General features: G+C 40.0%; 1 protein-coding gene across 2 annotated transcripts in view; it reads left to right on the forward strand.

The window, feature by feature from the left end:
- Positions 1 to 24,713, forward strand: part of PTPRO (protein tyrosine phosphatase, receptor type, O) — a 283,195-nt gene extending 258,482 nt beyond the window's left edge. For both annotated transcript variants that reach the window (XM_011990820.1, XM_011990821.1), the window contains 8 exons: positions 5,318 to 5,408; positions 6,506 to 6,582; positions 7,159 to 7,293; positions 8,145 to 8,267; positions 13,251 to 13,405; positions 15,785 to 15,920; positions 21,304 to 21,424; positions 22,461 to 24,713. In XM_011990820.1, the coding sequence (XP_011846210.1) occupies positions 5,318 to 5,408; positions 6,506 to 6,582; positions 7,159 to 7,293; positions 8,145 to 8,267; positions 13,251 to 13,405; positions 15,785 to 15,920; positions 21,304 to 21,408 (822 nt within the window). In that variant the 3' untranslated portion in view covers positions 21,409 to 21,424; positions 22,461 to 24,713. The remainder of the gene's footprint in view (positions 1 to 5,317; positions 5,409 to 6,505; positions 6,583 to 7,158; positions 7,294 to 8,144; positions 8,268 to 13,250; positions 13,406 to 15,784; positions 15,921 to 21,303; positions 21,425 to 22,460) is intronic.
- The last annotated feature ends 2,766 nt before the right edge of the window (positions 24,714 to 27,479 follow it).

Below are 27,479 nucleotides of genomic sequence, written 5' to 3' on the forward strand. Positions count from 1 at the left end.
TCCAATTTACTTCCTTCTTCATTTGACAGACTTCAGGTATTACCAGTCCTCAGTCCCATTCTGCCCCCTACATCCTCAGTGTCAGGGTTTCCTCGCTGATTTTCATAGAAGTATTGTGCTCCCGTGCCTGATTTCAGGGCGTATGCTGGACCTTTCATATGGCAGCCCTCAAATTTTCTTGAAATATATTGAGAGCTAATTGAGGCTTAAGGAAAAAAATGCTCCTAGCTCTAATGAGAATTCAAGAGGGTATGAGATGACCGAATCACCTTGGTCTAGATAATTCCAGCAGCTGAATTTTTACTTGTTCTGTTTATATTAATGCCTAGTATTTGTATTCATTTTTATGCTGACATTGAAATATCACATTTGCATTGAGAAATTACATCATTTATAAGCATTTTGCAAATTGAAACCAATGTCTGGATTTACATATACTACCAATACAGCTGTAAGTCATACATGAAGCTATATGAGTTACTAATTTGTGTTTACTGAATAAATTTCTTCTTTCCTCTGAATCTGATTTTAAATCTGCTAGAAAGATTGATTATCCTTCTGATAAAAATATACACCTTTCCTTTAAAAGCCTTGGGACCCAGGGATTAAAACAGGTTCCTCACTTTTTATGTTTCACATGGGAAAGATTTTGAAGAACCAGACTTTATAACCGAAATGTGAGAGTCCAGAAGACATGTCACATGTTGCTCATTCTGCTATTAATGTCTGTACTTAGTGTTTGATCAGGATACTAGTAAAGGCCCTCACCATCTCTGTTCAGACATGTGGCTGCAAAGATAAAAAACAAACAAACAAACAGGAAAACAAGCTACAGAACTGGCCGTGCAGTTCACAAGAGGTGACCTTTGATTTCTGGTAGTAGAATTTACTTGCTATACATGGAACTTCTTCTGTCAACACCACCGGCACATTGTTTCTCTTCACTTTTTCCATGCCTACAGACAAGTAATCTAGTAGTCTAGTTCATCTGGCTCTGATGTCCAACCTATCCCAAAGCAAACACCAAAAGCAAACTGACACTGTTACAAACCCTAAGACCAGAATACAGATTGTGCTGTCCTCAGAAGATGATGTTGCAGGTTATGGGCTGAATATTTGTGACCCCCCAAAATTCCTATGTTTAATCCCTAACCCCCAAAGCAATGGTATTTGGAGATGGAGCCCTTGCTAAGTAATTAGGATGAGATGAGCTCATGAGGGTGAGGACTTCATGGTGGGATTGTTGCAGGACTTTTCCTTAGTTCAGCTAAAGATGAGGTCCTTGTCCATCCCACAGCCATGAAAATTTAGGTCACAGGCTGTTTGGAGGGTGAGTAAAACAGGGTTTTATTGGGTGAAAAGGAAGAAAAGGGAGAAACAGGGACTCTCACTAGGCTGGAGTCCCTGCTAGAGCACTTCCCACCGGCAGCTTGAATCTCAGGTTCCACACAGGAAGAGGAGAGACCAGGCTCCTTCCCCACTGCAAACATGGTGAACTTCCCAAGGCTCTACCTCTGTCAGCAGGCTAGTTGGAATTTCTCCAAGGACCCCCTCCTACCTGACTGTCTCAGGATTAGCCAAGACAAGATGCCTAAGAATGAAATCTACCTTGTTGGCATCTTGATCTTGGACTTCGCAACCTCCAGAACTGTGAGACATAAATCTCTACTGTTTAAACCACCACTCTCTAGTGTTTTATTATGGCAGCCCAAGTCAACTAATATAATGTATATGCTTGTGCTTTGCTTTCCAAGACCCGTATGCTTCAAACACAGCCAACAAAACATAGCCTGCTATTGGGTTTGGGTGACCATATTAGTTCCTATGGCTGCCATAACAAATTACCACAGTTGTGGTAGTTTAAAACAGCAGAAATTTATTCTCACAATTGCAGAGCCAGAATTCCAAAATCAAAGTGTCAGTGGGCCATACTCCCCTTAAGGCTCTAGGGAAGAATTTTTCTTTGCCTCTTTCAGCTTCCGTTGGCCGCAGTGACTCCTTGGCTTGCATCTGCATAACTCTGATCTGTCTCCATCTTTACATTCCTTTTCCTCTACTCCAGGATGATCTCATCTCATGTTCTTTAACTTAATTACAACTGCAAAGACACTTTCTCCAAATGAGATCACATTCACAGGTTCTAGGGGTTAGGACATAGACATATCTTATTGGGGATCACCAATCAACCCACTACAGAGGACTGTATAGCCTAGAAAAAAAGGGTGATAAATTATATTTAGAAACAAAACTGACAAAACAAAATTCAAAAATGATTTATGTGGGTTTCAGGTTTATCACTCCATACTTTGTCTTCATAAAGATTTAAGCCAATGGAATTTCCATATGGTTGGAAAGAAAATAACTTCAAAGCTGCTGAACTGGAAACTTAATATTTTATTTTCCACTTAGTGACAGGCTAAATTACAAAGGCTGCTAAGCATATTGTGTTTACATGCAGTTCCCGCTTTGCTGCAATTCAACTTTGGCAACTTCCACTTACAGTGTTCAGCCAATTAAACCTCTCTTATCAACTTAGAGTATTTACAGCAGGAAGGCAACACACAATTAAAGTTCTATCAGTTTAGTCAGTTTCCACATGTGCTCAAACACTCAGCCTCAATCTGGTTCCACAATTCCTTCTGTATCTGAGGCCTTTTCCTGTGGCTTACCAGTCTGTCCCCAAAGCAAGGAAACTGGGGGAAGAGTTATTGGTCTGCTGGCATAAATGGCAAAGGAGGAAGAAATTGTGGAGCCAGGCAAAGCAAAACAAAGAATCATCGCAAAAGTATTTCACAATGATTATCAATAGTGCTGTATTAGTATTTGTTGAGTTAAATTATTCCATTTGATAGTCACTATAAAAAAGGAAGGTATGGAGAAATTACTAGCCTTATCTTACAGGTAATTGAACGGATGTTAAAAAAAAGAAAGTTAACTACCCTTCCACGAACATATAGTTTATTAAGTGGCACATCAAAATATGTGAGATATTTTGAAAAAATATCTATGCAGGCATTTTCTAAAGGAGGTAGATTTCTAAAAGAATTTAAGCAATTTAAATAAGCTTATAACCACCAAAAGAAACTAACCTAAACATTACACTGATTTAGTTGAAATTTACTAAAAATAAGTTGTTTCTTACAAGAAAAATATAGTCAACCTTTGAATACCCTTTAAAATGGAATACTCCATTATAAAGTAACAATGGCAAGCATCTACCTAAATATATTTGGCAAGTAAGTGCTTGAGATGGAAGAAAACCAATTTTGTGAGTTGAAAATCAAATGTAACATAGTTTGTATGTAAGACTAACATCAACTTAGTCCAAAGAACTTGAGATACTGTCATCTTGAAAAGCCAAAAGTGATGAGAAATCAAAGGAAGAGAGAAATCTGGGCAAATTTTGTTGGTTCATCCATGTTGGCTACAGTCAGGCAACCCAATGCCATTAAGCACAAGGTAATTTGCCACCATGGATCTTCTATTTAAAAGCATCAGAAGACCCAATAACTTGATTAATAAAGCATGTGCTTTGCAAAGAACACTTGAATAAAGACACAAAGGGCATGAAAGAGATATCCCTATTCAATACTAGAACATGGTCCAATGTCTCCAATTCTCTTCAACAGTGTTAAAAGATGCTCCAAAATTCTTCTCCCAGGAAAGTATTCCTCCAACTTTGATTCCTTGAAGTAATAATTGGGAGGAATTATGAAGAGCAAAACTTGGGCTCAATATTAACCTTATATAAATGTAAATAAAATTTCTAATAAGCGATTTCTGCCTCACTTAATAGTCTTATAGAAAGATGCACACTACGTGGGTAATCCTGCTTATACACAGTTATGTACACTGTTTACTAATATTCCTCTAAAATTTGTATAGGAATATAACTAGATCCACTGCATTGGCTGTGCATTGTACAACTCCAGTGGACACCATTCACATAGACCACAATGTGAATGATGCCTCCAGGAAATACAGATGGCCTAACCACAATCCCCTTGTTTCCTATAAGATACACGGCGTAGCAACTTAGAAATCCCCTTTACCCCATAACGTACCATTTTTGAAGTGTGACGGTTATCTATATAAAAATTTCCTATCAGTGCACCTTCTGAAATGAGGTTTATAAGAGTACCAATATATGGAGGCAGACATTTGAATGTTCTTATTCTCACTAAAGGATTTTCCCCAGCAACTACAGATCCATCTTTATGTTTGAGGTTTCATCACCAGATATTCAGATATTTATTACCAGATATTTAGTGCCTGTTAATCCTATACTTTTTTTTTTTTTTTTTTTGAGATGGAGTCTCGCTCTGTCGCCCAGGCTGGAGTGCAGTGGCCGGATCCCAGCTCACTGCAAGCTCCGCCTTCCGGGTTTACGCCATTCTCCTGCCTCAGCCTCCCGAGTAGCTGGGACTACAGGCGCCGGCCACCTCGCCCGGCTAGTTTTTTGTATTTGTTAGTAGAGACGGGGTTTCACCGTGTTAGCCAGGATGGTCTCGATCTCCTGACCTTGTGATCCGCCCGTCTCGGCCCCCCAAACTGCCAGGATTACAGGCTTGAGCCACCGCGCCCGGCCTAATCCTATACTTTTTAACATGGAGATTGTTCTCTACTCCTTCCTCGTTCTTTTTTACTATTTTCTCTAAGTCTCATTGCCTACAAGAAAAAAAAAAAAAACGTAGATTCCTTCAGAGAATAGGAAAAGTTTATACAAATTTCATAAACTTAAGTTACCCTATTCCTCCAAAAATCTGAAAAACATTTTTATTTTCAAATTTTTCATACCCTGAGTGTTATACATATAGCTCTTACTTCTCCAAATGACCACTAAGTTATCCAAGGTATTTATGTGTTGTATTAGATAGCTATTACCACAGTAATGCTATATGAGAAACAACCTCAAAATCTCTACAATAACATTTACTTTTCTCACTCACGGGTCTGTGGAACAGCTGGGGCAGTTCTGCTTCAGGCTATGGGTCAGAGTCAGGTCTGCCCTCTGTGTCTCCTCATTCTGGGACTAGCAGCTTCCCTGGTCATGTCCTTTTCATGGCAGACAGCAGGCACCTAAGAGGGCAAACCAAACAAGCAAGTGCATTGAAAGCTCCTGATTGGACTTGATTTCTACCTAAGATCATTGGCCAAACCAAGTTGACAATAGTGGGGTGGAAGAGTACACTCCGCCTCTAATGGGAGCCACTGCAGTGTCATATACCAAAGGGCTTGTGAGCAATAAACCAGTGTGAACGATAATCCAATTCACACCATGTGTGGAAATCTCAAATCCATTCTCTGTCCTTTACAGGAGTTGAAATTGATTGGACTGGATATCCCACACTTTGCTGCAGATCTTCCACTGAATCGATGTAAAAACCGTTACACAAACATCCTACCATGTAAGATCATCAATTGTGCCAATCCTACTCATGTCTTTTAAGGGTTGAAGGACTGTCATTGTAGATTAATCAATTTCACCAATCTCTGACCACACCCAGCTGTGGTCTGGATCTCAAGGCCACGTCTAAGATTGCATTGATCTCACTCTGCTTTGATGTCTTTAGATCTTATCATATGGAGGAAGATTTAATTATTGTGCTTTTAAGTGAATTGTATCTGAACAAAAAGACTGACCATTTGGCCCTTTAGAGATTAGAAAGCCATAGTCAAATTGGGAACTGGATCATTGGTACTCTCATAAAATATTTTCAGTCAATTCATTGATAATGGAAAGAGGCAAATTGAAAGGCAATGCAATATATTAAAATTCCTTCTCTAACTTCTGACAAGTTATATAGTTGCTTAGCATTTTGTAATAAAAAGCAACATTCAAGAAAAAAGGTAATATAAAGTACTTACAAAACAATCAAAATACATTCCAGTTTAGATTTCACTTTTCTCTCTGCTACACGCTGTAGGAGCTAGGCACCAATGGAAAAGTGTGAAAAGGAAGGCTGAAAACGCTCTAGAAAGAGAAGTCTCTTCTTGATATGGTTTCTTGATGAAATTAGATATATTATCATAATAACACTTCACATCTGTCCACAGTTCAGAAATTACTTCTTTCATTTAATGTCCACCTACAAAAGAAACCCATGCATCTTCTCTTGTCTAGGCTTCCTTAAAGAAGTGAACTCTCTGGACATCTCTAGGTGAAATGAAAACTGTGTGCTGAGGCTACATACTATAGCTGTCCAGTCAGTCTCACAGATATTTTAGTTCCTGAAATACTCTGCACAACCCCTAAACAATCCTGGAAACAATTCTTTCAAGGACAGGAGAGCTGGTAGTGAAAAAAAAAATAGTGGTTGGAAGATATTCACTTATTTAATTAAACAACAAACTAAAGTTGAAGAATGGCTAAAATATCAGGCTAAAAATTATTATCTACCTACTCTGTCACTGACTTATTTAACTTAATACTAGATAGAGAGGGTCAAAATAGTTTTTCCTTCCATCCTGAATTTTAATATTTTTTTCTCTTTATTCTCTACAGATGACTTCAGCCGTGTGAGATTAGTCTCCATGAACGAAGAGGAAGGTGCAGACTACATCAATGCCAACTATATTCCTGTAAGTAGAAAAAAAAATCAGGCACCCCAGTGCTAACCCAGCCAGAGAAAGACTAGCAGGGCTATACGGATGTGTCAAACAGTTCAAAAGAGAGCCATTCCCAACCCAGCAATTGAATTCTAAAAAGTTTGCATTACCCCATTTCATAATAAAGATACCAAAAAAAGTCCATAGACTAGCAATCTTTCTATTTCTTTATAAAGGACCAGTGAAAGGGAAAGTAGAAAGGCTAAAGATCACCTATCTTGTGTTTAAATTTGTTTCAGCAACCAAATTCAAAGGGTTCCACGCTAACACCTGCACTTTTAAAATATAAAGATCGTTATTATTGTCATAAAAAGGTGTGGATGTGATTTTTGCAGCCTTCTGGAGAACAATGCTTACAATCACACAGACTAATTATGGTCAGTTATCTGATAGCCTCTTTGATTAAAAAAGGAGAAAACGTTACATAGGTGTGTGATCCTTTGCCAATTTTATCACCTGTAAATTTTCATTTTTTTTCCCATAGGCGTTGAGCAGCATTTGGTGTTGACAGTGGCTGGTTAGGTGATAATTTTGTCACTTATCTTTCAGGGATACAACTCACCCCAGGAGTATATTGCCACCCAGGGACCACTGCCTGAAACCAGAAATGACTTCTGGAAGATGGTCCTGCAACAGAAGTCTCAGATTATTGTCATGCTCACTCAGTGTAATGAGAAAAGGAGGGTACGTACTTACTGAAGCAGTTCCCACTTAGCAGCAAAACCTGCCCCAGCCTCTGCCACTGATGAAATGCTTGCTGTTTTCAAAGTCAAATAAAACGTAGAGACAAAGCGCTAAATTTAAAACATTGTATTCGTGAAGCAAGAATTACAATTTGGGGGCAAACAGACCTGGTGGTCTTTGCAATGTTCAAAGGAAAAAAGAGAAGGTTGGAAGTCTTCTCAAAAGGAGAAATACTGCATATTGTTTTGCAGGAAAGTTCATTAGCACTAGTAAAGTTTTGGGGAGCTGGCAAGCTCGGATTGGTGAATGGATGGTGGTAGGTAAAACTAGTCTCAGAGTCGCAGGAGGTTGTTTCAGTTGCTATTAGATAACACTGGTTTCAAGTTACTAACGGCAGTTTCAGCAACCAGGGCTTACGGAGAATTATATTCCTGGAACAATGTTACGCGTTTTGAGTGCTTTTTGTTGTTGTTGTTGTTGTTTTTGAGACGGAGCCTCTCTCTGTCGCGCAGGCTGGAGTGCAGTGGCGCGATCTCGGCTCACTGCAACCTCTGCCTCCCGGGTTCAAGCGATTCTCCTGCCTCAGCCTCCCAAGTAGCTGGGGTGTTCTGAGTGCTTTATCCCCTGACCCCTCAACTCTGTTTCAGTTAGGTATGATAAGAATGACCCAAGTCATATGATAAGAATTCACACTATGTAGCAAAAACGATTGTATTTGCTTTACGTTTCATCTTCACCACGGTCCTATCTAATTCATCACAGGCAAATACCTTTGTTTTCCCTAAGTGAGCACAGGCTTAATTGCTTTCCTAGCCTGTTTGTTTTAAACAATTGTTTTGTCCTTGCTCCAGGTGAAATGTGACCATTACTGGCCATTCACGGAAGAACCTATAGCCTACGGAGACATCACTGTGGAGATGATTTCAGAGGAAGAACAGGACGACTGGGCCTGTAGACACTTCCGAATCAACTATGTAAGTCACCAAGCAGAGAGCAGGTGCTGTCCTTGTGCTGCCACCTACCCCACCACCGCCGGGCAAGTGCTGGGAGACCGCCCCAGTGAGCACTTGGACTGCCACCTACCCCACCACCGCCGGGCAAGTGCTGGGAGACCACCCCAGTGAGCACTTGGAGCTTTGCAATGCTGCCTCCTTCAAGAGGAAAAATCCACTTTCAGTGTCATTGTTCCCCAGTTCATCAGTGATGGTGGGGATGATATGGTTGTTCTGGAGAGGCTGAGAAGATGCAGTAAAAAGTCTGCACTAGTTCATCTCAAATTAGCTCAGGATCATAGAAGACACTGTTAATCATTGCTTATCAGGCATCATTGAAGACAGAAGTGTTCTCATTACTTATATTAATCATACATGAGTATAATTAGGGTCTATAAGGCACACTTACATTTTAAATTAAATAATTAAACCATGAGTTAGTAGTTTGGGGTTTGTTTGTTTGTTTTTTCTCATTTTGTTCTGGTTTGGTTTTCATTGTTTGGAAGGTACTTCTAGGTCTTATTAATCATAATTCCCTATCGCTCTTGAAGGGCTATTGACTTCTGATTGATAACACATCCAAAAAAAAAAAAAAAAGTCTGTTTTTCTCACAAGGCCTGCCACCTTTCTGCTGACAAGTCTCTGAGCAAACGCTGAATATTTCTGTGACAGACTCAGGCGCTAACATCCATCAACGTCATGCCATTGACCTCAGCCTATAGAATGTAGAGTTTTTACTATTAATAGCCCTCTCCACTTGAACATGCTCTCTATGAAGGCAAAATTGAATAGGAAAGTTCTCACCGAGATGTTCTTCCCTGCTTAGAAACAATCCTTTCTAATAGTTAAGGAAATAGCAAATCGTAGCCTGTGGAACAAATTTACCCACTGCCTGTTGGATAAAGCCCATGAGCTAAGAATGGTTTTTACATTTTTTTAATGGTTGAAAAAAAAATCAGCTGAGCACGGTGGTTCATGCCTGTAATCCCAGCACTTTGAGAGGCTGAGGCGAGCAGGTCATTGAGCACAGGATTTCAAGATCGCCTAAGCAACACAGGGAGACCCCATCTGACTAAAAATACAAAAATTAGCTGGCATAGTGGTACACACCTGTAGTCCCAGCTACTCAAGAGTCTGAGGTGGGAGAATCGCTTGAGCTCAGTAGGGGGAGGTTGCAGTGAGCCAAGATTTTGCCACTACACTTCAGCCTGGGCAATAAGAGCAAGACTGTCTACACACACACACACACACACACACACACAAATCAACAAAAAAAATATTTTATATGAAATACTATATGTAAATTATGTGAAATGTAGATTTCAATGTCCATATATAACATTTTATTAGAACACAGCCTGCATTGTTTACGAATTGTCTATACTGCTTCTGTGCTACATCAAGCTTGAGTAGTTGCAACCAAAACTATATGATCTGCAAAAACTAAAATATTTACTAACTGTCCCTTTGTGGAAAATGTTTGCTGACCCTTAAAATAGGCAATGGAAACAAAGATTGCCCATATCAATACAACGTAAGAACTTGATACTGCCTACTTATTGATATGTACAAGAGATAAATCACTTCTTAATCATTGTTAACTGGCAGTTAACAATGTCTTTTATGACTAAGAGAATTTAGGCAAATTCCTGTATAACTCAGACTGTGTTTTGTGTTGTTTCAGTCGTTTGAAATTCACATTGCTTCCTTGTTAAGCACGTTTTTACTCAAATGCAGCGTTTCAGCTTAAGTGTCACCTCCTTTGTGGAGTCTTCGCTGGGCTCGGACACCATTAGCCCTTTCCTCCACTGGGGCAGAGTCTCAAGTAAGCTGCTTTATCACAGCACACCATAGATAGTTACAATTCTCGCTTTTTGTGTCTGCCTCCCCAGTATACTGTGAGTTTCAGAAGCAAGTGCTCTATCTCTGTGGAATGAATAAATCAGTGAATGAAGGAGTTATTTCAAAAATAATAAGGCACTTGTAAAGCATCAATAGACTTTCCATCAGAGAAAATATTTGTCAATCCGAATGCCATTTGAACTCTGTTTTTTGTTCTTAGCTATTTCAATTGAAAAGCCAGTGCAAACTGATAACCAAATACAGTACGAATCTGTCCCTAGGTTTGCACATAGGAGAAAAAATTTCAGAGCACAAAATAGGGTCTGTTCCACTGCCTAGTCTGTTGACAAAGAAGAGTCACATAGATTATTGCATGGTCAGTACTATGCTTCTTGTCCTTGGTCTTAAATTATGACCTATCTTTCAATGACAATCATGTGAAGGACTTGAAAAATAGGAATAAAACATTGAACAGTAGTGTTTGCTTGTAAGGAATTTACTTGTTACAAGCATCTGGTACCAGAGTGCCCCCTTTTGGCCATAAGCATGATGAATCTAAATGCTAAGCTCCTACAATGAAGGCTAAGTTGCCCAAAGAACATTGTGCTGTGCTAATTAATATTTTTCTATTTGTTTCACTTTTTTGTTTATACCCTTCTTTATCCATTCCATTTTGATATGTGGAAACTTTCCAATTACAAAAAGATAAAATTACATAAATAAGGAACTCAAGGTAAGAGAAATTTAGGAATAGCTAAGTAAGATAAAACCAGAAGAGTTTTCTCCTTTAACAAGAAAGGAGAAAAATGACCATAACACACAACTTGTCACTTTCTACTACTTGGAACTTGGCACGAACTGAGTGAGAGCTGGAGACTAAAGATCATGAAAAACATGTTTGTTGCCAGGGACTTTGTGCCTTGCTATTCAGGTTGCTATTCAGGCTGACCCCAGTTCCAGGACCCCTGCCTTGTAGCTGTGGAGAAACAAACTAAAATTTAATGATTTCCTAATTTTAAATTATCTTGCACTTTTTTTTTTTTTTTTTTTTTTTGAGACGGAGTCTCACTCTGTCACCTGGGCTGGCATGCAGTGGTGTGATCTTGGCTCACTGCAAGCTCGGCCTCCCAGGTTCACGCCATTCTCCTGCCTCAGCCTCCCGAGTAGCTGGGACTACAGGCGCCCACCACCATGCCAGTTAATTTTTTTGTATTTTTAGTAGAGATGGGGTTTTACTGTGTTAGCCAGGATGGTCTCAATCTCCTGACCTTGTGATCTGCCCACCTCGGCCTCCCAAAGTGCTGGGATTACAGGCGTAAGCCACCGCACCCGGCCCACCTTGCACTTTTTAACTGAATACATTTTCACCTCAACCGTGCTGGAATATATATATAGGCTACAATGTACATGTGTTATACAAATTATGATCAGCATTTGAACAGGGCAAGCATTTTCCTGAACTTCCCTGGCAACCAAAGTTATTTGGTGGCTGAATATTCTTAAATCCTCATGACGTTGCATAAGTAAATTATTCTGCACAATTCATTATGCCCAAGATAGTGTCTCAACATACTTCCTGAAGAGAGCAGTGAGGGTAGCCAGTGTCTTTGTAGACTTCATGTTCTGTGTGTCTAAGCCAAAATCCTTGAACATAGTAGGGGAGGCGCTGCACGCTACTAGGGATATATTAGGTGCCAAGGGTACAATGGGTGTGGGGGAGGTAATAACTTATGCATATTTAAATAAATCTTACATATTTACTTACACATTTTATTTTTGAATTGTCTTTATAAATTTATTTTCTGCCTAAGACTCTTTGGAATTCATTTCTCTTTTAATACCTGAGCTTAAACCTTAGTTCAAAACTGACAGCGAGGTCAAGCTTCCCTCCTTCGCAGTTAGGATATAGTATTGCATCCTCTGAGTGAATTCTAGGCTCTTCACAAGTTTGAGGAATGAGGGATGAATCAGACCTTCATGAAGCCTGGGTTTGGGATATTTCTGACAGTTGATAACAAGTGGAGAATATATCACTCTTACAAATTAGTTGGAACTAAAAAGAATTGATCTGGAAAGATCCACCTTCTAGTTAATATGTACTCAGTTCAGAGGGAACAACAATATATTTGATGTATGGGTTAATAGGAATAGGATACATATACAAGTTATACTCACTTACTAGGGATTCCCAGAACCAACCATACAATTGCATGGAGCTGGATGACAGTGAGTGATAGTAATGAGGTACTAGTAAATAATAATATCACAAACATGATTACACTTAATCCACACAACAACTCTTGTTATAAGTATCATTAGACCACTTTTAGATATGAGAAAACTGAAGCTCAGTGAGGTGGTTCCTCTAGTATCAAAGCCCAAGACAAGGATTCTCATATAAGGGATTTTGTGAAAGTGCATTCTTGGGGAAACCCCATAAGGGAGCAAGGGAAGCAGATTGATAGAGAAGAAGCCCTACAGAGAATTCAGCTGAAGTCTCACCTGTGCTGGATCCCACAAACAATGCTGGGGCATGAACAGCACCATGGTATTGTCTCACTCTGAAAGAGGCTGGATTTTTGTACCCCACAATTAGTCAGGCATTAGCTCTGGGCTGCCCTCAGCAGGAGAACGCAACCTCTTAGGCATTTTCCGTCGAAGCCCCTCTGTGCAGTGGAAGGCAACTATCAAGAGATGGGTACTGCTGTGCTGTTAGCAGCAACTGGGAAAAGTGTGCCTCAGGCTGGCAAAGGTATCTAAAGGGCACCAACAGCACTTTCTACAGTGTTTAATTCATTAGCCAAAGCTGATGCAGCTTCTAAATGACAGAGCCAGGATGCAAACCCTAATCTGCTTAAGTTTTGTCCTTAATTACACAGGTACAGATTAGCCTACTTATCCTACTATTTGAAGCTTTATATAATTAGTGTGTTTTTTTTTTCATTACCTATTTTATGCCAGATATGGTGCTCAAAACTAGAAAGGATGGAAAGTGTATTGACCAGGTGTGGAACATGGCTCTACCTTTTTGCATGATTAACCTGTGATCGCTAGTGGAGTCCTGGGTCATCCTAACAGTGAACTGAAAAATTAATGCTTGTTTTTGGCTTTTTTTCTCTAAAGGCTGACGAGATGCAGGATGTGATGCATTTTAACTACACGGCATGGCCTGATCATGGTGTGCCCACAGCAAATGCTGCAGAAAGTATCCTGCAGTTTGTACACATGGTCCGACAGCAAGCTACCAAGAGCAAAGGTCCCATGATTATACACTGCAGGTAACCTCATCAACTGCATAGTCTATTAAATATTAGGAGTTGATTCTGTAAGGGGAATAGCTCACCATTCCATAAGCCCTTATCAGATTTAGTTGAAAATTAAATGAATTCTGATTTTTTAAACTATGATTAATTGATGTCTTACTATATACAATATTTATTATGGCTTTCTTGTATCTATACCCTATAAGATAGATGTTATTATTCCCATTTTTAAATGGAAAAAAAATAGAGAAGGGTAGAGATGTTAAGGGATTCACACAATTTCATGCAACCAGAACATGGAGGAGTTAGTATTCAAATCCAGGCATGCCAATCTGCAAAGATCATGCCCTTCATATGTGATATTATCCTGCCCCATCAAGGATTCTGAGTAGTTACAACATGGACAAATACAAGGTCAAATTATAGAAAGCTGATCACAGCTCGACATTATATAAATAGACATAAAAACTAGAAAAAGAAAAGAAAAAATGAAGATATTCAGCTTATGAAGATAAACATATTTGCTATGCTTCCTCTTCAGCATTGGCTCTTAAATTTTCAGACAGTAGAATGAAAAAGGATATCGGATGTAAAAAAATCAGGGTCCACACTAATTCCCAACAGGAACAGTTATCGTTAAATTTAATTTGTTCTTCCTACTATACGAACAGAGCTCCATCAAAATCTCTCTCTGTGATACAATACTTCTGTAAAATCCTTATGCAACCTCAAAAGAATAGGGGACATAAACATGCTCCAATGGCATGTGGCAGGTGGCGGTGGGATGAAGATGGGAAGGGAAGCATTGGCAGCCATGCCAACCTAAGCAAATAAATCTACAACCCCAGACCTACTGCCTTGGCCCTTGTGAATTAGAATGGCTAGAATGAGGATGTATGTGTGTGCATTTGTGTGGAGTGTGCATCTCCCTGGAAAGGAAGATGCTTCATAAGCTAGTAAGTTTCTGTTTAGGGCAGTTATCGTTGCTGTCAATCCACTGTAGGCATTCACAGGTTAAAGGATGTGCTTTAGCAGATAAGATTATCTGTTCTCAAAATGGTTTTTTTCAAGAGCAGAAAATGAAGCTGTTCAACTCTGGGGTCAAACTCATGGATTCCTTTCATGGAAGATAGTAAGTGCAGTTCTGGATATGACTTTACAGGCGCTTACTCAGTGGCAGATCATTTTATCTGAGAAATCCTGGGAGGGAAGGGTTGTCTAGTAGAAAAAGCAACCTTACACTCAAGGTTTATAGAGTGGGATCTTTCTAGCAAACTCCACATAATTGGCTTGAACTTTCTCTTTTCCCATCATTTCACAGGAATTCAAAGCTTAGAGCCATTTGGCTCTTTGCTGAGGATTGGAGGGAAAAAAGGGCTGACTTCAACACATAGAACTAGGGACTGTGAAGGGCAGTTGGCCGGCACATGTCCGTCCACTTCCACCTGTGCCCTGAGCACTGGGATTGGGGGACTGGCTGAGACTGGGTCCACATTTTTTCATGTGATTTTAAGGTAACTATTTCAAAGGTCCCTGTGAGATGGAAGCAGGCTCAGGACCCCCTAAAAGGGCAGGCGTGCTGTAAGACAGGTGTGGGGTGGTGAACTGAACTTAGGGTTGAAGATACACAAATCTCTATGGTCCCAGAGCTAGAGTTAGAGTATGGACATCTCAACTGGACTTTTGAGCTGGTCTGAGGGCTTAACTCTGATGGTGTTCAAAAGACAGGGTATTGTTTATGTGTATCAGCTCTCTGAATGCAGAAATCAGCTCCTGGGAGTACTCAACGTGGAATCCCTACTTTTCTCCAGAAGCAGAGACCCCGAAAAAGGGTGTGGCCAATGCAGTGCAAATCTCTCTCAGGAAGGTAGCCATGACAGTCAGAAATGTAACATCAGAAGGAACACCAACCACAACTGCATACTTAAAAACAGTTAAGTGGAAGATATTGTCAGGAGCTTAAACTTCTTTTTTCCACAAGGGTACTATTTGTAGTTTTTTAGAAATCACCAATTTTATTTCAACAGTAAAGTAGCACCATCTGGGCCGGCCGCGGTGGCTCATGCCTCTAATTCCAGCACTTTGGGAGGCCAAGGTGGGAGGATCACCTGAGGTCAGGAGTTCGAGACCAGCCTGGCTAACATGGCAAAACTCCATCTCTACTAAAAATACAAAACTTAGCCAGGCATGGTGGCGCATGCCTGCATTCCCAGCTACTCGGGAGGCTGAGGCAGGAGAATCACTTGAACCCAAGAGGCGGAGGTTGCAGTGAGCCGAGATCATGCCATTGCCCTCCAGCCTGGGCGACAGAGCAAGACTCCGTCTCAAAAAAGAAAAAAGAGAAAAAAAAGAAGGACCATCTGAATAATGTGGCATCGGAACATTCTTTTGCAGTGCTGGAGTGGGACGGACGGGAACATTCATTGCCCTGGACAGGCTTTTGCAGCATATTCGGGATCATGAGTTTGTCGACATCTTAGGGCTGGTGTCAGAAATGAGGTCATACCGGATGTCTATGGTACAGACAGAGGTAGGAACATAATCTATATGTATTTTTAAAATTTCCCTGGATGGAAAAACTTACCATTATTCAATGGTATGCTTGAAAACAATTCTCTCAAACTTCTTTGTATCTGTCTTTCCCATTTTCTTATTGTATATGTTCAAACCGCTTTGAGGCATAAAAGAAATAGACACTAGCCTCCAGAAAACCATTTGGTGTATAGTGATTACACTTTTATTGGCATCATAATTCAGAGTGCATGGGTAGATTCCTAAGAGTAAAACCTCTTTGTACAGACTCAGAGTCAATTGCAGATAACAGCCATCCTGGGTAAATGCCACCAAATAGAGACTGTAGAACTGGTGCAATTTGATTTATATTTGAAATGCTGGATTTGATTCAATACATTTGTCATTAGTTTATCCTCCATGTGACTCTATCCCAAATTCACTTTTCATGATGATTAGAAGTTGGATTTGAGCTTTCTGTCTCTTTTATGATTGTAAAGATTCCCAGTCCCCAACCTACCAGCATTGCCAGTTCCCTTCATCTCAGTGATGAAGATTTATTATTTTAACAACATGGAAGCATCCCCTGAAATATCCAACAGTGTTATGTGCTCCGTCTTCCTCCTCTTCTCCCAAGTCCTCACTCCCTGAAAGCCTGAGGACGCACTTAGTCTGAGGTGGCAACCCAAGGCAACGCTGGCAGACAGCACCGCCTGTCTCAGAGCAGCCGTGGGTGTGTACCTCTGTGAGCAGCCGTGGGATTGTACCTCTGTGTGTACAATAGCTTCTTCATAAGCCTCATCACCCAGCCATACTCGCGACTTCTTAGCCTCAGTCTTACAACAATCCTTTTTCTCAAAGAGTGTGTGTGGGTGGAACACTTGGGTAGAACACAACCTGATCTGACCTGTATCAGGATATTTTAAAAATGCTTTGATCTTCCTCATGCTTTTCCTACCCAGCACCACTAGATGTCAGCATCACTTCAAAAGCCCAGAGTAATGGCGGCCGTCTCAGCTCTGTTTCTGCTTTCCCACTGCCTTTGCTTTTCTTTCCTCCTAGCTCCCCAGTCTTATCTCACCAACTTTTGGCAAGGCTGTTTCAATGGGTCCATTTCTGAGCTACAGCAGGGTCATACCACTTGGGAAAGAGTTAGCCTCGTTAATATTCAGACCTCTCATTGATAATTAGGAAGCAAGTACAATTGGTTTCCTCACTTTCTTGGTTTCAGTCATGCTGCCTGGTAATTTAGTGTGGTGGGGACATCAACATCACTTTTTAATCATAAGTTTAAAATGTCTGGTTTCCCAGAGGAGTCCACTATCTGGTGAGTAAACAGTGCTTTATTAATCACTCCATGTTTTTGGCTTTTACTTCCATAAATTTACACCCTGATATGTGATTAAAACTCCACCTTATGTATACGAATCTCCAAGCTTCAAAGAGCCACACCTTATTTTAAGTATTTTGTATTTAATGAATTGTCTTCCCAATTTACTTGATTCTTATCTTTTAAAACTTAATAGATTTTGGGGCCTGGCGCGGTGGCCCACGCCTGTAATCGCAACACTACAGGGAGGCCGAGGAGGGCGGATCATCCAAGGTCAGGAGTTCGAGACCAGCCTGGCCAACATGGTGAAACCCTGTCTCTACTAAAAATATAAAAAAATTAGCCGGGCGTGGTAGTGGGCGCCTGTAATCCCAGCTACTCGGGAGGCTGAGGCAGGAGAATTGCTTGAACACAGGAGACAGAGGTTGCAGTGAGCTAATACGGTGCCACTGCACTCCAGCCTGGGAGACAGAGCAAGACTCCATCTCAAAAACCAAACACACACACAAAAAAACTGCATAGATTTTTAATTATGGCCTGTTTGCTCTTTACTTTTCCCAACTACAGATTCTTAATCTCTTTCACATGACAGATCCTCCATCCCATTTTCAGGGCCGTTATCTCTCTTTGGGTGGTAATTAAACAGCCACCATGTCACTTCCCACAAAGCCAAGAAAACGTTTTCTTTTCTCCCTAAATGTTTTACCCTAAATTTTGGTTGTTTCGTTTGTTTATGGCAGCATTTTAGGTTGATATCTCCACGGACACAGCCTTTTTAAAGTACAGTATCCCCATCCTGGCCAACATAGTGAAACCCCGTCTCCACTAAAAATACAAAAATTAGCCGGGCATGGTGGCCCCCGCCTGTAGTCCCAGCTACTCTGGAAGCTGAGGCAGGAGAATCACTTGAACCCAGGAGGCAGAGCTTGCAGTGAGCCGAGATCACACCACTGCACTCCAGTCTGGTGACAGAGTGAGACTCTGTCTCAAAAAAAAAACCAAAAACTAATTAATTAAAATTAATTATTAAATAATTAAATAAAAAATAAAGTACAGTGTCCGTTCCCTGAACTCTCGTGGGGAGTTCAAAGTCAGCAAAGGGGGCAGAGGTCCCCTGGGTTGCTTACTTTTTCCAACTTTTCTTGCTTGACCCTTGATTCCCTCAGGACCTCGTGGTGGATGCTTTCCAGTTCCAGTTATTTATCTGTGTCTGTTTCTTTTCTTTCTTTTAACTTATGTCTAGAACATCTTGTTCATTTACTTTTATTTTTTCCCTGTTCCTCTGCTCACCATGGTTCATCCTGTATTTTGAATACAGATTGATCTGCCTAAGATTCTCCTTTAGCCCATTCACATTCAAATTCTGCTGCCAGGTCACAAAAGTTAACAAGGAAAGAACAAAGTAAAAAAAAGCTTATTCTTTTCACAGGTATCCTCCTAGAGTACTCCTTTGACACTAATGATTCTCAAGAGAATGAAATGATTCTCCATTTGAGCTTTCTTTATATGTATATAATCAACCCACGTAGACCATATTTCCTCCCATCACTGGTATCTAATTTTCAAGCCTTCTCTACATTGCCTTGATTCCACCACTCCACTTCACCCAAAAAATTGCAGAAGCAGCTCATAGGATGAGCCATATCTCCAGGTGCATATATCAGGGTCATTGCAACATGCTGCCTGGACTGCACTGTGACCTGCCCTCTTCCTCTTCCTCACCTGACCAGACACGCTCCATGGGCTTCTTCACACAAATAGAGGCGTATTTAGAAAGAATGCCAGACCCTGGGGGGAGGCCCGAGTCTCCACTTTACTGCTGCACAAGTCATGTCACCTCTCAAGGCTCCCATTTCTCTTCTGTAAAACACGAATGATAGCTTTCACTCATTTTTGTAAAGTAGACATGATGGGAAAAAATATAACCTAGATAAGTGCCTTGAAACTGTGAAGTGTCACTTATGAATGATGTTCTCCTCTCTTCTATTTTTACCAAATATTTTGTTTGGTTTTCCTCTAATACCCTTCCCTGGAGGTCAGCTGGGGCTTTGCTTTGAGCAGCCTCTCCTCCTGATCTGCAGTTTGGATTTCTCAGGGACTTTCAAGGACAAGTCTCTCCAAGTCTTTATTTACTTTCCTTGTGGTTTTTTTGTTTGGTTGTTTTTTGTTTGATACAAAATGTAGCCACTAAGTAGATGCAGATTGAAAGCCCAGGCAATCTCTGGTCTTATCTATTCCCTGTGTTGACATAACACCAGAAACAATGGATTGGGTGTCCATGTGTGATGACCACAAGTGGTAGCTCAGCCACTGATACCATCACCACGAAAGGGAATACGTTTTCTCCAAACCGTGTTGAAAAATACAGGTTACCAACCCAGGGATGTTTGAAATATTAATTTTATTTTTTATATGAAGTTGTTACACAGGAGACTTCTTAAATTCCTGTGGATATCTTGACTGGATCTTATTTAAAGGTTATTTCTAGTGGTATTACTTATAGAGAAACTCTGGGAAACAAAGAAAAAGGAGGAACACTATGAAATTACCCATCCTTCTTAGCAGAAAGAAAATTTTGGTGATTTGATCTTGGCTTTCATTTAAGTATAACTTTTATATGATTGTGCTCATATTATATGTATATATGTATATGTATGTGTATATATATGTATTACTTTACATTCTATTTACATTCTAGTTTCTCATTTAGGATTTTACTATATAGCCTGTATAGTATCAAAAATTACCTAAAACTCTATAAATCTCTTTTTAAGGACAGACTAATGTTTCATTATAGACACACTATTGCATACTTAAACCAATCTCCTTTTTATAGAACATTAAATTGGATTATTTCCCACTTTTTACTATTATCTGTGTCCACACCATTATTAGCACTTTATTAATTCTACCTCCACAAATAATAGGTAAAATGAACTGCGTCAACAAACTTGTCATCATTAAATATTATCTTTTCCTTTTAGCTTTGTCCACTACATAGATAGAAAATAATGATTTCAATTTACTTTTTATTACTTGACTATTTTTGGCATATTTTAATATTTCCTCAGTTTCCTTCAAAAATCATTTAATAAGCACAAGCTAACTGCTAGGCATTAGGAATAAAAATACATAGTTTCTAACTTCCAGGGAATATTTGGCCTAGTGGCTGATGTCCTTTACTTATTTATCTATTTGTATGTTACTGATTTAGATGACTTTATCACAAAAATAAAGGTATCAATATTCTGTCATAATTCTAGAAAATATTTTTCTCTCCCAGTTTCTGGTTTACCCTATGTTTTATTCTTTTTAACTTTTTTAAATATACAGTAGATTGAGATTTTTATTTGTAATTTATTCTACTGCTCTTAATTTTAGAAATTCCTTTCCTAAAGTAATCAGAAATTAACCAATATTTTCCCCTATATTTTTAATGACAATTTATTAAATTACCTGGAATTTACTTTGGTGTATGATAAGGGGATATCCTTTTTTTTTCCAAAATAGCCCCATAATTTGATTGAATATTCATTTCCTTTAACATTAATAATCATCTAATGTACAGCATGGTGAACATAGTTCATAATACCATATTGTATACTTGAAATTTGCTAGGAAAGTAGATCTTAAGTGTTCTCACCACACACACACACACACAAATATATATACACATATATATACACACACACACATATAAAAACATATATATAATCTGGGGTGTTGAATGTGTTAACTAGCTTGATTGTGGTAATCATTTCATAATATATATGTATATCAAATCATCACATTGTACACCTTAAATATATACAATTTTTATTATATTGCAATAAAGTTAGGGGAAAAAATTCCACTGTTTTTAAAAAAAACCATGATGTTCTAAGCTCTATTATTAATCAGAATACTTTTACAGTTGATTCTTTTGGATTTTCTAGTTATAAAACTGTATCTCTGTAAATAATGAAAATGGTTTCCTTTAACACCAGATCTTGATCATTAAAACTGTCATAGTATAAAATATTATGTCTTTCCACATATCTGCTCTGAAACCTGTTTTTGTCTTTTGTTCCAGGAACAGTACATTTTTATCCATCAGTGTGTGCAACTGATGTGGATGAAGAAGAAGCAGCAGTTCTGCATCAGTGATGTCATATACGAGAATGTTAGCAAGTCCTAGTTCAGAATCTGGAGCAGTAAGTGGAGAAGAGCTCACCACAAGTGCTCAGTCTTAGAACTATTAGAGGGGGACGTGATGGATGGGACAAAAGACAGCAGTAGCCATTTGTATTGACTCTGACTTCACATGAGTATTGCTTCCCAGCTCCTGGCCACACATGGGTGGTCACAGGGAGAAACAAGTACTGTAGCAGATCTTTGAGTTTCAATGCAGCTTGGTTGGTGTTAGCAACAAACAGGAGTTTCTGCACCTCATGATGACTTCACCTCCATTCCCTCTACTCAGAACCCTAAATTATTCTGTTATTGGATCTGTGCCTGTAATATCAGGATACTACCATCCAAATCTATCTAAATACCTTGTGCAAATATTTTATTGATTACAAGGGCTGTATAAGGGGTTACCAAAAAGACATGAGCTGGATTGGACACTCCTAAAACCAAAAACAGCAGTGACAATAGAGTCTCGGGATAGTCTCAGGATAGCCTGAAAATGCCTTGATCTCTCCTATTATGTGAGCCCTTCCTTGAGCTTCATGAAGGCACTTGTAGCATATTCAATGCCTTGTACTCCAATTTTGACTAGGAGATCAGATTTTGGAGGTATAAGTAATCTTGGCTGAGGTAACAGTAATCTGCCCATTTAGTTCAGTAAACAGACTGTAGAGTGTCTGACTATACTAGGGGGAGAGGAGCCAATGACAGGGTAGGGAGAGGACAGTGGTGCATGATGGGAGAATCATGAAAGTCTGGGAAGCATACGGACCAGTGGGCAGCAGGATAGGATTAGTGCTGCACCTGTACATCCATCAAGAGAGACAGAGCACACAATGGAACAGGAAGGATAAAAAATAAAGAAAGAGAGAAACAAGTTTTCTGGGAGAGGGAAAGACATTCAGACCCACAGAAAGGTGGCAGCACACAGAGAAAGATGCACAGATCAACCCACATCTGCATGGGTTGTGAGATTGAGCATAGTGAGAGCAGTGGTGGAGCAGGAGAAGGTTGCCATGACACCAGGCTGCTTACTGTCTTTCTCTGTCTCATTCACAGGAGAGGACATGATGTGCACCCATCCTCCCTTGCTTCCAGATTGTTTTAGGGGGCCCTGATAGTCATTATTCTAAAAAGAGGCCCTGCTTTGTACTATGTGGCCAAGGAGATAATTTATCTCACAGAAGCACCGGGAAGACTTAGCCTTAAAGAGCCTACAGTGTCTTTTTGGACTCTTTCACTTCGGGACATTTAATAATGGACCAAATTCAATAGAACACCAGGAAGGTCAAGACGCTCTCCAAAGGGCAGGAAGTACGGCACTTCCGAACAGTTTCGTTGGCCCTTTGCTGGTTGGGCTGAGTTTTTTATTTTTAAGTGTTTGTTTTTAAGTGCAATAATTTTTGTATGTGTGTGATTCTTATCAGAAAGTTGAATTGTTTTCTGCCTACACCATTCATCAGCCCCATTACCCAGGAAGGAATAGGCATTGTTAGCATCAGATTATACCTCATTATTCAAAGGAGGCATGGCCACACAAGAAGAAATGGTCATTCTGCTTCAAGGACATTGAGCCAGCACTATCTGTACTCCAACATTACTGGATCTGGAGTGGGGAGGTTGGACACGGAAGAAAGGGGTTCTACCCACAGATCAACTGTGTAATCTTTTCCTATTCCAAATATGAAAAGCTGTAATTCAACTTCAAAGTAGAGTAGAAAAAAACTTGTCTTAACTGTTCTAGTTCTTGATGGTTTTCTTCCTTATTAACAGTTGGTGTTTCTTCCTTGGCCCTTTTGGACTAATGTTACTGTCCAGGTTCTTTCTCGAGAAACCACATCTGGTTTAGAAGAGTGTCAAGTCGGACCCTAAACTCCATTGCTGTCTGAGCAATCTTGGTGCCTAGACTTTGCATTCCTTGTTCTGTTGACCTGCATACATGTGAGAGCTATTTCTTTAAGAACTATATAGGCTGTGAAAACGCACTTTCTTTCCCCCAAAGAGCTGGGAATTTATGAAGTTATGGCAATGAACTGCAGCATGCTGGGACAATTATTTGACTCCATTTTTTTTGGTAATATTGTCAAATGTCTCTGTGGATTCTGACAGAGATTTCTCTTTGTTTTGTTATTCTTTTGGTTGTCAGTTTCATTTTAACGAGTGTAACTAGTAACATTTTATTCTTTGGATTTCGTATAATTACAGTACATGATTGTGTATTGTGACATGAATGCTGTCAAAATGACATTGATGGCATTGTGAAACCTGTTACTTTGTGTCACTTCCTGATAAATAAGAGGTGATGACATGGATATACAACAGAAAACACTCTGAGTTGAAAGTAAGCACAAACTGGCTGCTTCCCCGTGGCAACTGTGGCTGTTGTGAACCTCCATGTGTGTGCTTCCAGAAGGCTTTGCTCCTCTTGGTGCACCTGACACTGCCCCTTCCCCTGGCTTCCCTCCATCCCTGATCATCTTCATGAAGCCACAGATAGAAGATCAGCTTAATATTTTATCAGTGACCTCAGTGATGGTGAAGGATGCCAAATGAACAGCTCTGCACCCCACCGTCTCTCGTCACTGAGGAGGCTTGGCCATGGCAGACCTTGGCAGAGTTTCTTGCGAGATCTGGCCAGTGAGTCTCAGTTTCACCTTGCAGGGTGAATGGCAGAGGATGCCCATACCCTGCAGGTTAACAGCTTGGGCTCCTCAGGGATTGTCAGTTCCTACTCACCTTCCTGCTCCCACCTCCTCCTCTTCTTCTCACCCCCCACTCCTTTATTTCCCTTTTTGGACATTTTAATAACATATCGCACCACGCTCGGGAACAAACATGGTTAATGAAAGGTGGCAAAGGGATGTGTGACATTCTTAGATTTTCACACATGGACAGTCAGGAGTGAAATGTGCAACCTTGGAAGAGCTGATACAATGTATGGTAAGCTGAAATACATTTCCAACACTGCAGCTCAGAGCGTACAGAAGTTTTGCAGCCTGGAACATTGCTTCCTATGAAACAAAGCACTTCATAAATATTTTATGTTTTTCTTGAGCACCCCGTCAAGGTAGGGATCGAATAGTGCCCGATCAATTTTCCCAAAAGGAAGGAGGAAGTATCCAGAGTTTAGACTGAAGGTTCATAGTCAAAACTACAGGAAGGTCACACTGTTCACTGGACCACTGTTGCTCCTCAGTTTGTAGAGCTTATGATGGAAAAGGCATCAGTCTCTCAAAATGCTTGATGAATCCCGATAATGACTTTGGAATTATCTCTCCTGGGTCTCAGTTAATAAACTGAAGAATGACCTAATCATAGCTAGAAACAGGTATAAGAAGTATCGGATATGATCATTGACCCAAAGGTGCTTTGTGTCTTGCTCTGTCATGTATGTTCCATGAAGCTACTCTAACCAGTTCTGTTTCCACACTAGGACCCAACTTTCAGCATTCAGGAGGGAGGGTTCCAGAGCCTCTGCATTATTAATTAGGGTTTTTAAAATTCATTTGAGTAGTGCTTTGTTCCAAAAGAACACAGGGCCCTTAGCGCATGCGTTCACAATAGCCTGTATGGCACACAAAAAGATCTAAAAACTGGAGCATTACAAAACATTTCACTTTGAGTGCTATTTTTTCTTTTTGAGACAGAGTCTCTCTCTGTTGCCCAGGCTGGGGTGTAATGGCACAATGGCGTGATCTTGGCTTACTGCAGCCTCCACCTCCCGAGTTCAAGTGATTCTTCTGCCTCAGCCTCCTGAGTAGCTGAGATTACAGGTGCGCACCACAACGCCCAGCTAAATTTTTGTATTTTTAGTAGAAACGGGGTTTCACCATGTTGGCCTGGCTGGTCTCAAACTCCTGACCTCAGATGACCCACCCACCTCGGCCTCCCAAAGTGCTGGAATTACAGGTCTGAGCCACCATGCCAGGCCTTGAGTGCTATTGAGATCAAATTCCTTGGCTGCAAAAGATAATTTATGAAGTTAATGGAGAAACTAGCATTAGGATCTAATTAATAAATGTAACAGTTAACACCATGATATCCATTACTTCATATGATGATTTTATCTAACTTGAAAAGAAAAGAGGGATGGATGACAGCATTTTTTGGAAAAGCATTTTAATTCAGGGTCTACAATTTCCCACTGTAAAGACAACATTGCCTCCAAAATGTAAAATTAGAAAAGTTACTACTTATTTTTTAAATGTCAGATTTTATAATGTATCTCCTTTCCTAAAAACTGTTCCTACTCCCAAAAAGGTGACACAGCTCTCAAAGGAGGCTGTGGTGTCCACAGGCAAAGCAGGATCAGGAGCCTTGTTTTTGAATTTTTTGCAGGCCACTTGATAGCTGCTTGCTAGAGTATTAGCTCTTAGCCAAGGAGTTAAAGTTACTGAGTCCAATCTCTATGAGCCAAAATTCTCCCTGCTTTCTAGCAAGGAGGCCTTCCTTTACACCTCAGGAAATGTCTGATGTAATGTGCTTCAAATAGCTGGCTTGCTTCCTAGCTCACAGATCTCTAGTCTGGTACTTGGCACAGGGATGAAGTCCAAGAGCCATGCCCATCATCGAATATAACATTCACTTTGGCCAAAGGGGTTATAAAGCAACAAAATATAACCTGCAAAACCTGCAAACTTCCGCCCCTGATTTTTCATAGCCTCATTTGGAACCATTTGAAGGAAGTTTCAGCTGTGACATCTCTGACCCCTGGCCTTCCAGAAGAGTAAGATTTTTGCTTTTAGTTTTATCTGGTGATTATCACAAGGCCTTTTCCTGGTGGGTCACTGGATTAAAGATGGAGTATAAGGTTTAGCTCTGGGAGTTGCATTAGAGGAGGAACATGAACAGACTGAAGGCTGTCCAGACATGGTCACCAGATCCACTGAAATGTGGGAAAATAACAGGTTATGTTAACAGAACCTGGGAAAACGGGGGCTATTAAATCTGGAGTAAAGGAAGTCAATTATTGAATCATTCAGTCAACAAACATGTGTTTATCTAATCATATTGGAGGAATCAATCAATCCATCCATCCATCTAAGATTTCTTGACCACTTGCAATATGCTAGGCCCTGTGGTAAGCAAAAATATGACGGCTTTTAAAAATAGGCTATATAATCAGTTTTAATACTGTTGTTGGAAGGTTCAAGAAAGCCTTAGTCAAGTCTTTTTCAACATTTTTACTTATATCTTCCACAACTTTGTCAATATATCTTCCGGACATACCCACCAGCCATCATATTTAATGATGTTAAATATTTTCCCCAATGGCTTATATAACAGAAACAACAAATATTCATTGTTTTTGTTACTCATAAACCACTAGAAACCCTGACATGATCGCTTTTGCTTGATAAGAATCATCAGACTAGTCCTGCACTCCTACTCATAACAAGACTCTCCTCAACCTTATTCCTGGTGGATGGCTAAGTCTTTTCTACTGAACACTTTCAGAGGGACGAATCGCTCCTACGGTAACAAAGCATTTTTTCTTTTGTTTACACATCCAAGGACCTTACTGACATTAAGAATGTATGAGTCTGTGCCCCCCATGGGCATGGAAATCTACTTCCCCATCTTGGGAAAAAAAAAAAAAAAAAAACAGGTTCTGCGACTGCTTTGAATACCGGACTGGCTTCTCACTTGGCAGCAAAGGAGATGGCACTTATACCTGACTCAGGGAGCAATGGGAGTTTCTTTCTAATGTGTTAATCCCTTTATGTTCATATCCTCAACTTCAAAACATCATTAGGAAGTGAGAATACTCATTTACCAGGTGACGAAGTTGAGAGACAATAAGGTGAAGAGGCAGTGTAGTTAAATTACAACTACAGGGTTAGAAAGTGGCAGAAGCAGGATTCCAAGCCAGCTCTGCCCAGCCCTAAATCTTTTCCCTCACGACTTCATCCTGTTTCTCGTTCCTACTTGGCATGGATAAAGTGCAGTAGGACGGAATTAATAGCTTCATCTCCAGGTAATGTGTTTAATACAGAGGGGAGGCATTCAAGTTGAGAAATGGTAAATCCCTAATCTTCTAAGAAAATCATTGATTTATTGAACCTTTCATGCCAGGCA

The sequence above is a fragment of the Mandrillus leucophaeus genome, unplaced genomic scaffold, assembly GCF_000951045.1.
Source record: "Mandrillus leucophaeus isolate KB7577 unplaced genomic scaffold, Mleu.le_1.0 Scaffold383, whole genome shotgun sequence".
Classification (NCBI taxonomy): Eukaryota; Metazoa; Chordata; class Mammalia; order Primates; family Cercopithecidae; genus Mandrillus; species Mandrillus leucophaeus.